Source organism: Drosophila takahashii, chromosome 3R, assembly GCF_030179915.1.
Source record: "Drosophila takahashii strain IR98-3 E-12201 chromosome 3R, DtakHiC1v2, whole genome shotgun sequence".
Taxonomy (NCBI): domain Eukaryota; kingdom Metazoa; phylum Arthropoda; class Insecta; order Diptera; family Drosophilidae; genus Drosophila; species Drosophila takahashii.
This window is the reverse complement of record NC_091681.1, coordinates 10104552-10118331: the sequence shown is the minus strand read 5'-3', so window position 1 is coordinate 10118331 and position 13780 is coordinate 10104552. Positions and strand designations below refer to the sequence as shown.

General features: G+C 39.4%; 2 protein-coding genes and 1 long non-coding RNA gene across 4 annotated transcripts; 2 read left to right on the top strand and 1 right to left on the bottom strand.

Annotated features, from left to right (window-relative positions):
* Window positions 1-1121: 1121 nt before the first annotated feature.
* On the top strand, window positions 1122-2583 carry LOC138913567 (uncharacterized). The gene is made up of 2 exons (XR_011419347.1): window positions 1122-1239; window positions 1292-2583. It is a non-coding gene; the product is annotated as an uncharacterized lncRNA (long non-coding RNA).
* Window positions 2584-2963: 380 nt separating this feature from the next.
* On the top strand, window positions 2964-11195 carry Kat60 (Katanin 60). The gene is made up of 6 exons (XM_017154501.3): window positions 2964-3118; window positions 3896-4117; window positions 5862-6471; window positions 6886-7007; window positions 9668-10227; window positions 10291-11195. The coding sequence occupies exons 1-6, from the start codon at window positions 3107-3109 to the stop codon at window positions 10487-10489; spliced, it is 1725 nt and encodes a 574-aa protein (XP_017009990.2). The 5' UTR covers window positions 2964-3106; the 3' UTR covers window positions 10490-11195.
* On the bottom strand, window positions 10926-12330 carry Vps37B (vacuolar protein sorting 37B). 2 transcript variants are annotated; one of them, XM_017154503.3, is made up of 2 exons: window positions 11541-12330; window positions 10926-11189 (listed from the first exon to the last, which is right to left on the bottom strand). In XM_017154503.3, exon 1 carries the CDS (start codon window positions 12233-12235, stop codon window positions 11597-11599), a length of 639 nt encoding a protein of 212 aa, XP_017009992.1. In that variant the 5' UTR covers window positions 12236-12330; the 3' UTR covers window positions 10926-11189; window positions 11541-11596. The 2 variants fall into 2 exon arrangements, with proteins under 2 accessions (XP_017009992.1, XP_017009991.1); XM_017154502.3 differs by having other exon boundaries at window positions 10926-11157.
* Between the last annotated feature and the right edge of the window lie 1450 nt (window positions 12331-13780).

The window sequence follows — 13780 nt, the reverse complement described above, 5'->3', positions numbered from 1 at the left end:
AATTTATTTGTTGGCTATTGTTGGAACTACTTGTAGTTTGTTATGGGCGGAGAAGCATTTGCAAACAGGTCGCTATCAGTGGGCCAAAATGCAAGCTGTAATGTACGCAGAACGCGTACGAAAACATCCATTTTATGGTACACCATAGATATGCAGAATGGTTGCATGGATGATTGGACTTTGCTTTATCTACGGTGCGAAGTAAATATTAACAACAAATAATCGTCTATCTAGATTGCTTGCAATAATGGAAAGAGCAAGAAACATCTTTTGTAATATCTTATTATACCCTTGAAAAGGGTATTATGATTTCAGTCAGAAGTTTGCAACGCAGTGTAGGAGACGGTTCCGAACCCAAACAGTATATATATTCTTGATCAGCAGCCCTAGATGAGTCGATCGAGCCATGTCCGTCTGTCAGTTTCTACGCAAACTAGTCTGTCATTTTTGAAATCGATGGCGGAAAAAAATTAAATAATGGTTAAACATTTTGTTTTTATGCTTTTGTTGAATTATTTGTAGTTTTTTATGAGCGGAAAAGCTTTTAAAAACAAGCTGCTATGAGTGGGCCAAAATGTAAGCTGTTCTGCGTACGAAAACATCAATGTTTGCAGCAAAGACTCAGAATATGGTCTCCACTTCCTTAAAAATAACTAATATTAATTAAAAATGTACTATGTTCTCCTATAAAGTTCCAAACAACAGATATTTTGGTTTTGTTTACAAATTTACCACAATAATATTGGCTAGACAGAGGCGTAGTAAAAGCGGATTGTGGGGTATGGGAGGTAAGGCTCTTTCCCAGCCAGCACAATGTATGCATACTCGTTATAGGATATGTTATAAATGTTCAGATATGTTTTTTAACTATTCCACAAAAGGATTAGGACAAACCAATTTTACGGCAGTTTTGTTGAGTTGAAATCGCCATTCGTTAATGTTGAGTGAGCAACTGCTCTTTAAGTCAGCTTTTATTGGATGGTGGATGTGCTCTGTTGGAACACGAGTTTCACATTTGTCAAAAATCCCAACGGTTCCATTTTATGGTGTGCAAGTGGTGGAACGAAACCAAACGGTACCACGTTCAATAAATGTAAAGAATACCCCTTATCTTTTAAAGTCTTTTCGATATTATCGGCGGTGAAAATATCAGCCATTTACACATCTCTAAAGGAAATTACAAGAACATCTGTTGTAAAAATATTTGGTTTGTTGATTGGAATATTACCCAGATACGACGTAAGAAAGGAGTTTTTATTAAAAGACCGATAATAATGTTATATGATTTCAGATTTGAAGGTGCTGCATTTGTCTGGGAGCAGCGAAACATTGATTTTTAAAGGAATAAAAAAATATGATGTTGCCATGAAGATTTCTGAGCGCAATAACAAAAACATTGAGAAAAGGGATCCGTTTCCCATTGCCATTTACACGACTCATGCACATCCAAACTACCATGTACAAAATTCTTTTAAAGATAATTTTCTTGAGAATCAATTCAACGAAGTATCGAACTGTGAAAATGACGAGTCAAACACAAAACAAACTCAGCAGTTCGTCCGCCAAATCAAGGAAGGAAAAGTAAAAGCTTTGCCAAGAAACAAGGGACCTCATAGAAACCAATGCCAAGTGATAAACGAGCCACTTGAAGAATACGTGTTTGACGATGATGAGCTTTCCTTTTTAGAGATCAAAGTGATGAAAGATGATTTACGAGGAGTTGATGACTTTGGCGTTAACTTAGATTGCGAGCCTGCTACTAATAGTAGCATAGAGAAAAGCCCTGATGGGCGGCGAAAATGCCCTTATTGTCCTAAAACGTTTTTAAGGAAGTCAAGTCTTAAATACCACCTTGCCATCCACAGAGGGGATCAACCATTTAAATGTAAATATTGCCCACAGTCCTTCATGTGGAAATCAACACTTGAGACACACCTGCGAGCCCATACAGGAGAAAAGCCGTTCAAGTGTTCCTACTGCTCAAAGACTTTTTCCCAAAGCTCGCATCTTCGAAGGCATTTAAAAACGCAGGGAGACTGCCGACCGGATAACAAGCCACTTGTAGAAGATAGTTTAGAGTTTGACGAAGAAGTCCTGACTTTTTTAAACAAACATAGTAATGGAACGATCGAGGTGACGGAAGATGATTTAAAGGGTCGTGATGATTATGGCGAAGACAAAAAATTTGAATCTGTTACTAGAAACAAAGAGGGTAAAAGAATTAAGAAGCGCCATTATTGCTCCTGTTGTCCTAAATCTTTTACAAAGAAATCAAGTCTTCAGCGCCACTTCGGAAGGCACACAGGGAATCAACCGTTCAAATGTATTTATTGCGCACAGTCTTTTGTATGGAAATCATTACTTGAGACGCACCTGCGATCGCATACAGGAGAAAAACCGTTCAAGTGTTCCCACTGCCCAAGGACTTTCACACAAAACTCACATCTGCGGAGACACTTGAGATCACTTGAAAGCAACCAAATATAACTGAAAAATATTTATTCCAAGCTGTACAGAAATATTTTTGAGCTCAGAGGAGAACGGCTTTGAATTTATTTCTGATTAAAAAATATCATAAAACTATTATTTTTTAATATTACTTGCAAAGGGGGAGAATGGAATTAAAAATACATATATTGGTCAATGGCATATTGGGGTTCCTCAAACTGTTGAGCTGCAACTCCCTCGTTGGGGGAGAGAAACGTGAAACTACCATTTATTATTGTTAGTTAATGTCAAAAATGATTAGTAAGCTAGGACAACCTAATAATATTCTCGTTAATCTTATTTTTCATTGGTTGAATGGAACAGCTTAGAGAAATTCAACGTTTCAGGAATACCCTAAATACTTATTCTGTACGAGTATGTACCCCTGGAAAGTATCGATAGCCGCCGACTGTTGCACCCACCAAACGCAACAGGGTGACCAAGTGGCCGGGCCGATATTTCGAAGAGCCGCTCACCACCAGCCCCCGCACATCACTAGTATTACAAACACAGCAGCGCAGCAGTTTATTTTAGCTACCGCAGCGCCTTTAACTCAAAACTAAATAAGTTTCGCATTCATTTTGCGCTTGGAACGCCGCGTAACAAAGCTAGTACACTAATGTCCATAACCGTAAGTCGCCCTCCGTGCGATTCGCGCAATTGCCGCAGTAGCTGCGGCTGCGAGACGTCAGCGTTGTGACTGCAGCTGCAGACGCCCCCACGTAGCTGGAAATAATGAAAAGAAACGAAAATGTGGTCGAGTGCCGAATGCAAAGTGCAGTTTCAGTCTCCAAAGGCTTGCAATTAACTCAAAATCTATTTAAATCGCATTAATTTGCACCATTGTGCGCCAGTGTTCTGTATGTGTGTGTGTGCGTGCCGCTGAAACCTGAGCTCTGTGTGCGTGTGTGCGAGCGTTAACTTTGTTGTTGTTTTATTTATTTTTTTGTTTTTTGCATACGACGATTCGAGTTGAAAGAATTATTCAAAGCCAACAAGGTCGATCTCCTTATTTGGCTCATAATAATTTAATACATTTTCCAATCGGCATTTTGGCCCACGTCCCGCCTTGGAAGCGGAATTGAAAATGGGAGCGCATTGCGTTTAAATTTGGTGACAACTCGGCGGCTGTGCGCCTTATAATTTATAATTAGCAGAGCACTTGGGTCGTTGCCACTGGTATCTTCTATTATTTGCAAACTTTTTTCGTTCTTGGGGCTCACTTTCCTTTTTTACCTGCAAGGCGAGCGAGTGACGAAGTCGCTTCCGTTCTATTGTTCCCCTTCCCACCTGAAACACTTGGAGAAACTCACGCACTCGAACGCTTTAAGTGGAACTAATCTCTGTCTCTCGTTTTTGGCCACAATGACGACAACCTGTTCCGATCTTCCAATCTTCCGACCGCCAGTTACTGCGAGGTGGCAAGCAAAAGACAACCACTTGCGTAGGAATGACCGTAATGGCCAAGACTACGATCGAAGAAATATGCGAGAATGCCAAATTAGCGCGGGACATGGCTCTGACGGGCAACTACGACTCGGCCTGCATCTACTACGAGGGTCTCCAGGGGCTGCTCGCCCGCCAGCTGAAGGCCACCGCGGATCCGCTGCGCAAGGGCAAGTGGAGCATGGTAAGAAAATCGGTTCTGTGTTCATTTATCCTTAAAACCTACGGTAAAATAGTATAGTATTCCCCAAAATCTCGTACAATCAAATAAAGCAGTAAATAGCGTACTAAGATTATCTCTTTATCACCATATAAACTCAGTTAATAAGACATACTAACAAACTTCTTAAATGGGAAAGCCAGCACATGAGGCTTAACTGTCATTACCTCGAAACTTTCTAACTCGAAGTCTGTATCATCATAGTAAAATGGAACGCTATAGTCGAATATCCCGACTATAAATTTGTGGCTTTTTAATGGGTAGACAATTTGGTTAAAACTTTAGGACGGTTTTCTCTTGAGTCTTAAAACCAAAAATAAATCACTCGGCACAAACACTTTTTAGTGTTTATATTTTTATGTTAGGTCAAACTATTTAATATGAAATTAAAAAAAAAGGAATAAAAAATATTAAACTCAAGATATGCATATTAGAGCCCTGCGTGAATCATTACATTTTTGTTTTATCATAGTATGCCATGAAATTTCTGATTTGTTTAATTCAAATCTATGTAAAATAAATTGAATGTTTTTGTAATTAATTTCGAATGAATAATTATTACGAATTTTTTGAATTTGCCATATTTTTTGTGCTTTCTTTCAAGAACAAGAAGTAAAAATTTTTTAAAAAATCAAGATTTAATAACAAAATTATGGCCCTTTTTTCTTCTAAAGAAATTGTCGCTTGAATTATTTCGGAATTCATGCCATTCATCCATTCAATTCTAATAAACTCAAAATTCAAATTCATTCAATTCTATTAAACTCAAAATTCTATTTAAAAAAAAATAAATAAATAATAAAAAAAAATTAAAAATAATTCATTGAATCCATTAATGCAGGGCTCTAATGCATATGGGCACTTCCAAAATGTCGCTCGGGACATTTGCACACCTTTAAAGTTGAAAAAAAATTGTAAAACAATGGATTTTAATTTTAATTATGGGCTTTTCTTTTCACTCTTCCCAAGCTCTATTTTTGGTAAAAATCTTGATTTTGTACCACTTTTAGTTTTTAAGATATCGGTAAAAAACTGCCGTAATCGCTCGGGACAAAAATAGAAGTGGATTTCGGGGAAGTTCATACAACACCAGAAATTAGCGAATTCTGATGGAATATTTGAATGCGATTTTTTTAGAATGTTGTTCAAACATGTCGCTGTGAAATGCTTTTGGTTTCACTCAAAAATTCTTTGCCGTTTTTTTTTATGCAGTTTCAACCACATTCGCTCGGGACATGTCGCTCGGGACATTTTTTCCGACTGTTTTGTAAAGCGGATTTCTTTACCTCTATCTCTCAATTGCTGGATGTTTTGCTTTTAACTTAATAGTTTAGTATTTGAATGATGCATTCAGTACAGAAAAATGTCACATATTAGCATTCCTATAGGATAAATTAACAACATAACCCAGGTCCAAAAATAACAAAAAAATAGCCAAAAACTGATTTTTGCGTATATTGGTGGGGTTTGTCATAAAAATAATCAAACTATACTCCAAATTTTTTGTTAAGCTCAGTATCCAACTAATTAGAAACTAATATCGTGGCAAAATCATGTGGAAATATGTTTTATTCAAGTTTCAAGGTTTTTGGCTTGGTGGACTTTTTGCTGGAAGTGTACAAATGTAGGACATTTTGAGAAATACCTACTAAACTCACAGCATTTGTCACGAACTGATTCAACTAACAATCTTGTCATCGATTCACAGATCAACCAGCAAATAAGCCAGGAGCACGCCAAGATCAAGGCCATCCAGCGGACCCTGCAAGACATCTCACTGGACCTGCAGAGCACCAAATTCGCCCACAAGCTGCGCCACCAGCTCAGCGAAGAGAGCACCACCAGCAAAGATCCATCCGCCTGGTTTAAGCCGGACCCCGACATTTGGACGCCTCCGCCGAAGGATCCCGATGTGTGGGGTCCTCCGAAACCACCGCCCACCACACAGGCCGTGGGACGACGAGCCGCACCGAACAACCGCCGCACTGCTCCGGCCAGTCAGAACAGCCGCCCCAGCAGCACAATCCCACAGAGCACTGCCCGGAATGGTCCGGCCTCCACACGCAACTCCCGTAACTCGACGACGGCCGCAGCACCGAACAGTGCAGCACGCATGACCAACGGACGGGCTGGCGGACGCAAGCTGTCCACGTCGAACAACACCAACGAGGCTAGAGACGACGACTCCACCGCTGCAGGCAGCAATGGCGGAGGAGCCGCTGGCGAGGGAGAGAGTGGCGATCAGCAGGCCGGCCAGGAGGAGGAGCGCAAGTTCCAGCCCAACAATCACATCGAAGCAGAGCTAGTCGACATTCTAGGTAAGTGCATAGTGCAAGTGATCTCTAAAAGTTTGACTGACATAGTAATTAGAAGTTAAAGAAGTTAAAGTTTGTGTACACCCTATAAATTAGAGACTTCTATTTATGATCAGAACAGGAGTCGATTTAGCCATGCACGTCTGTCTCTATGACACTGTTTAGATGCTAGAACTGAAATAATAAATAATAATCATAATTTTTTTTGTTCAACTCCTAGTTGAGAAGGTTATTAGATTTTAAGATTATCGGAAATGCAAAAGTCGTCGCTAAAATCACTTGAAAGTTTTCGTTGAGAAAATTATTTCAGAAATACTAAAGTTGAAGATGTACTGAACAAAATTAACATTATAACACTTACAGTTACCCAATAAAAATGCATGAACCCAATTAAGATTAAAAACTCTCTTTTTTCAGAACGTGATATTCTTCAAAAGGATCCTAAAGTGCGCTGGAGTGACATTGCCGACCTGCACGACGCCAAGCGGCTGCTGGAGGAGGCTGTCGTGCTGCCCATGCTTATGCCGGACTACTTCAAGGTGCGTCACCCTCGCTGTTTGTTTGCTCTGAATCACTTTTTGCCAAAGGCTTATCTACGACCGGTGTTGGGTCAACAAACGCGCTATATTTCAGTGCAGCGTTTGCTGTGCTAAGGCCCTGTTTATTTGATCAACTGTTTGAGCTGCCACGAAATGCAGCGTCTCGCTGCTTTATCACTCTTAACTAGGCGCTAATTTTATATAACTGTCGATGTGTAAAGCCTTTGTCAGTCTGTAGGGCCATCATTATTGCGCCTAGAAGTTTCCATTGTTAAAATGTAGTTGATTATGCATTAATTTCTATGCTTGTTATCTACTCTGCACAAGTGTGCGGTCAAATTTATATCAATCCATAATAGAACTGTCAAACAAACATGTTTATATTATCAATGACGAGATTAACTACTTTCTTGGAATCAGAAATACAAAAACTTACAAATTATCTCCCTTTATTGAAAAGAAAAGTTTTCCATGTTTTCACGTCTGTTATTCATAAGGTTAAAGGGTATATTGTATTTGTTGGAAAGTATCCGTCTATCTGTCTGTCCGTTAGTCCATATGAACGGGGCGATTTGGAAGACTATAATAGTTAGAAAGTTGGAATCAAGCATTCATATTTTAGGGTTTCTGGCATTAGGTATGCCGGAGCGGAATTTTCGGTAAATTATTTTAAGACATAATATTTTTTTTTGTCTCAGCTGTTTCTAGGATAGATATACACTAGTTTACAAAATAATATTCTTGGTGTGCTCCCCAGCAATTGATGGCAAATTCTGTTAGTTTTGGACCCCTAGATCACGAAAATAGCACTAATTTTTTTTTCGATGGCACAGTTTTTTTTTAAAGATTTTTTAAAGTTCGAAATGTTCAATTTCTGACTTTTTTCGAATTTCTTCTTATATCTCGCCAGATATCCACTCGATTGGGCCAGTTTTAGTTTTATTTTAAAGTCAATAGATCAGAGCCTAACTTTGCCATACAGATCAATATGATTGGATAAGTAATGGCAGCGCAGAAGCTCGACAAAGATGAAAAATGTGTTTTTGGTCGACTGTAAGTCGGCTGTATATATCGTAAAAACTCGAAATAAATCCGTTGAAAAATCATAATGGGTACAAACTTAAAGTTTACATCCTACCGAATAAAACAAGCAGGATATGGCCCACATCCATGGAAAACTGGATTTATGGTGGATTTTTAAAGTTCGGATTTTTGCACTTTTTTCGGTTGACAGAGTCCAAATTTAAGATTTATCATAGGCGGCGACATGTAAACAAAAATTAGTGGTGACGGCAGGCGGGTCAAAAAATAGCTAAAATTAAAAGCTAAAAAATTATAACATAAATTTAATTTCTGAACATTCCTTTAAAAATATAAAATTGCTTCCGTTATGACTGTGAGTGTTTTTAATTAAGTACTATCCATTTGGATAGTTCATTCTTATGAAAAAAGTAACCTTAATTTTAAAAATTAAATTCACTTTAATAATTTTCTGGCTTTTAAATATCTGATTTAGCTATTTAGTGACCCGGCTGCCAACACCAATTATTTTTGTTTACATGTCGCCGCCTATGATAAATCTTAAATGTGGACTCTGTCAACCGAAAAATGTGAAAAAATCCGAACTTTAAAAATCCACCATAAATCCAGTTTTCCATGGATGTGGGCCATATCCTGCTTTTTTTATTCGGTAGGATGTAAACTTTAAGTTTGTACCCATTATGATTTTTCAACGGATTTATTTCGAGTTTTTACGATATATACAGCCGACTTACAGTCGACCAAAAAACACATTTTTCATCTTTGTCGAGCTTCTGCGCTGCCATTACTTATCCAATCATATTGATCTGTATGGCAAAGTTAGGCTCTGATCTATTGACTTTAAAATAAAACTAAAACTGGCCCAATCGAGTGGATATCTGGCGAGATATAAGAAGAAATTCGAAAAAAGTCAGAAATTGAACATTTCGAACTTTAAAAAATCTTTAAAAAAAAACTGTGCCATCGAAAAAAAAATTAGTGCTATTTTCGTGATCTAGGGGTCCAAAACTAACAGAATTTGCCATCAATTGCTGGGGAGCATTTCGGCTGTAAACTAGTGTATATCGATCTTTTTTTTTAGATTTTTACTCAATTAAAACCGACCATCTTTACGAATTATATCTCAGGAGTTCCTAGACCATACGGATTTTAATATTAATCAATTTCAATAAATTCATTAAAACGATAGGAATCCAATACTCTATCCAATAAATGAATAAAAAGTCCATGTTACCTCTATACGCGGAAAATGCTGTATATCATTACCCTACCGATCAAAAATGGCCATGCTTAACATTACCCTCGCCTTAATATTTACGAATATGTTTTGAAAACCATGCCAAAAGTTATTCCTAAGCATTAAAGTGTGTATGGGTATCGTAAACTGTCGAGTTTTGAGGGGGCGAAAAGTGACGCAGCCAAACAAAGAAAAAAACATATCTAGTTTTTTGTCGTTAAGGCAAAGGTCACTATTTTCAGAGTTTTTTTTACATTTTTAGTTCAATACTGCAAGTCTAATAAAATTGTTTATAGAATCAGAAGACGTCTTCTTGCTCGCTTCATGAATTTTTTTTTATGAAATTTAAATAATCATTTTGATTTCTTTTTTCTACAATCAGGGTATCCGGCGACCCTGGAAGGGTGTGCTAATGGTGGGACCTCCGGGCACAGGCAAGACAATGCTCGCCAAGGCCGTAGCAACAGAATGCGGGACGACATTTTTCAACGTGAGCTCGGCTACCCTTACATCGAAATATCGTGGCGAGTCCGAGAAGATGGTGCGCCTGCTGTTTGAGATGGCGCGTTTCTATGCGCCCAGCACAATCTTCATCGACGAGATCGACTCATTGTGCTCGCGTAGAGGGTCGGAATCGGAGCACGAGGCCTCACGCCGAGTCAAGTCGGAGCTGTTGGTCCAAATGGATGGCGTGGGTGGAGGAGAGGAACAGGCCAAGGTAGTGATGGTGCTGGCTGCTACGAACTTTCCCTGGGATATCGATGAGGCGTTGCGGCGCCGGCTGGAGAAGCGCATTTACATCCCACTGCCATCGGACGAAGGACGCGAGGCGCTGCTAAAAATCAATCTGCGGGAGGTCAAGGTGGATGATAGTGTCGATCTGACCTACGTGGCCAATGAGCTGAAGGGATATTCCGGAGCTGACATCACAAACGTGTGCAGGTAAACAGGCTCTTGGTTACATTTTATTGAAATATTACTAAATACCCTTCGTTGGTTTTCCAGGGAAGCCAGTATGATGTCGATGCGGCGGAAGATCGCAGGCCTTACACCAGAGCAAATCCGACAGTTGGCGACGGAGGAGGTGGACCTGCCAGTGTCGAACAAGGATTTCAACGAGGCCATGAGTCGCTGCAACAAGAGCGTGTCCCGCGCGGACCTGGACAAGTACGAGAAGTGGATGAAGGAGTTCGGCTCGTCATGATGGCGTTGCCCACGGGAATGGCTAGCAATTGTAGGAATATATATTTGAATAGCCTTAAATACGCGCTTAAGTCATTAAGCTTTTAAAGTGAGAACCGAACCGAACCGAGCCGATCCAAGCCGAACGGAAGAGTTGAACATATTTTATATATAACATTTTGCATATACGATACAATCTATATATTTACATATATATATTGAACTGGAGGCCGTTGGAATTATAAAAGACTAACCGTTCTCAAAGAGGAAACACAAATGCAAAACTGAAATTGAATCGAAGTCGAGAGATAAACAATAACAAACACCCACACACTCCATGAAGCACAATCCTTCCAACTAATCGTTAACCAACAATCACAGTCCCTATGCAATAAGAAATCGCTTTAATCGCCGCCTAGCCTTGGCCCCATTCTCCCACAATATGCACACTCCAAACCTTTTCATTTTTTATCCAAAAGTTTATTTTTAACAAGAAATGTTCACTGTCTAATATTAATGTTAATTTTCGCTTAATTTATACATATAATTATATCATAGTTTAGTGCAGGCAGAGATGTGGAGCACCTCAAATGTTAATTTTAAAGCAGGCAGAGCGTTCCCTCTGATTTGCAATTAACCCACTGTAATCAGAAGAAGAAACTGAAGCAATATGTACTTAAAGTGAGGATTCTGAAATTTTAAACAATAAACACAGTTTTTAACTATAAGATCATACGTGTTTTGAATTCTCTGGGTGCTTTCTGCAAAGACTGTAATTAATCAATGAAACGATCTGTTCAAATTCCAACTGCTGTATGAGTGAATCATGCTTTTATTTTATGAAATTTACGTTCAATAGCGAAACATAAAATTCAACTAGAACCTGGAAACTAATAATCTTGTTCAAAGCCTCCGTAAATTTATTTAGAGGTCTACGACTTATCACGCACTCATTTATCTTACATGGAAATGACGAATCAACGACATTGAAGTTAAATTACAAATGCAAGCACATTTCTTTGTTGAAAGCACCCTTTTGTTCATTTCACTTTAAACAGAATTTATAAACTCGCCTGCTGCTGCTTGATGCGCCATGGCAGTTAGTACGCTTCGAACAGGAGCCGAGATCTCAGTAGGGTCTGGACGGCGGTGGCATGGGCATCATGGGACCCAGGGGGTAAGGGGCTGAGACCCCGGCCGAGGGATAGAATCCGCCGGAGGGCACGTTTCCGTAGGCTGGCAGGGAAGCGTTTGGCGGACCATGGCGCTGTTTGCGCATAAGGTCCTGCATCTTCTCGGCCTTGAGGCGACGCAGGTGCATGGTCCGCCGGCTGGCGAGGAACTCCTCCAGAAAGGGCTCCACCCCAAGATCGCTGTCGTTGAACTTCTTGACCATCTCCTCCGTCTGCTCCTCGCTTTCGGAGGCGGCGGTCTGCAGCAGGGCGAGCGCCGTTTCCGGACCCACACCGCCGGACTTCTCTTTGAGCTGGGACAGCTTCTCCTGGACAGAAGAGCACCTGGTGCGCCCCTCCTCCGAGAGCTCCGCCAGACGACCGCGCAGCTCGATGATTTGGGGCTCCCGCTCGATGTTGCGCTCCGCTCGACTCCGGTTGTCTTCGAAAACGCTGGTCTTCTGGGTTCGCAGCACCTGAAGTACTTCGTCGACTTTCTCGTCCAGCTTGTCGTCGTTGTTTAGCAGCTCCTTCAGTTCCTCAGAGCCCATTGGCGCGATGGAGGCCTGCAATTGGTTAAGGTATTCCTGGTACATCTTCTCCGTCTCTTTGGGTCCTTGCCAACTATCCAGCTATTTCAATTTTGCGACTTTAATTTCAATGACTATTACTGAGTAGAGCTGGGTTGCCAATCGCGATAGTATCGATATGTCGTATATTATATTTTAGCTTGGCGAGGTTTTAATACGGCTATTCAGCTCTATACTGTTGCACACACCACTTAATAGCCTGTTCAGACAGTGTTTCTGCAACAGCGCTAATTCCGAAACATCGACGTTTCTTTCACGTAAAAACAAGAAAGGAAGTTAACTTCGGTAAGACAATGTTCATAAACCCTTGCAGTTAAAATAAATACTTATAGTTTTATGCTCGCTTCATCAGTGCTGCTCCAGGGCGTCCCAAAACATGTGTTTGAAAATCGTTTTATAGGAACAAACGGATATAACTTTTAAAAATTGAAAATATTTTGCGCAGTGTTAAAGCTATTGACAGGAATCATTCCTAATCATAATTAAAAAACCATCAATTCGGTGGAATTCTTTATAATTGTTCAGTTATTTTTGATTTTTATGTATCCACGATAGCTGTAAGCAGTGTTGCAGATGCGGGTACAGGAAAAATATTTTGTGTTTCTTCATTTTTCCTTCTTGTTTTGGATTTAGGCACTTTATTAAATTGGTATTCGAATGAAAAAGACATATCGCAAAAATGCAATTTATGTTGAGAATATGCAAAAAAAAATATGCCGGTTTCTCGAGTCCCTATTAAAGTCCGAAAAACTTAAAGACCAGATAAACCGTTCGTAAAAGCAAGTCGGTTTTCTCGACTCCTTTTATTTATCTGAACGAAAAACAATTACAGAGTGCTGTTAGCGCACTCAGCTATATGTATGCATACTCGTTATAGAATACGTTATAAAAGCTCAGATATGTTTTAAACTATTTTCTTATGCTATTTATTGTATTATTATACAATTGAATTAGGAGAACGCAATTTTTCGTTTATGTTGAGTTGACCAACTGCTCTTCAAGTCAGCAGTTATTGGATGTGGATGGAAACTCTATGGGAACACGAATTTCCCATTGGTCAAAAATCCCAACCGTTTCACACGGATGGATTCTATGGGAAAACGCTATAACAGGGTCTCCGAGTCTGTCAAAGTTAGCTCTCATTATAATTTTTGAAAACTGCCACATTAGCCGACCCACAGAGAAATTGGGATTGGAAATTTTCGATTGGAATATTTTTAAAACAAAAAGATTGTTAAAAACCACACGCAAAAAAATTCTACATTCGCCAATACAACACAAATATCCATTAAATACAAAAAAAAATAAGTTTTCATTATGAGTTTATTTATCGCTTTGGGGAGCAATCTAAGCAGTAGTTAGGATGTTTAAGTACATTTTAGTTGTAATTTTGCTTACAATATGTGACCAAAATTTGTTCTATATTTTCAACAGTCAATTTTGTTCTTTTGTCGGTGAGTAGACGCTTAAATGCGGAAAGGCTTCTTTCAACTTCGCACGACGTCAATGGAGCATATTTATATTTTAAGATATTGTCCAGGTCTAAATCAT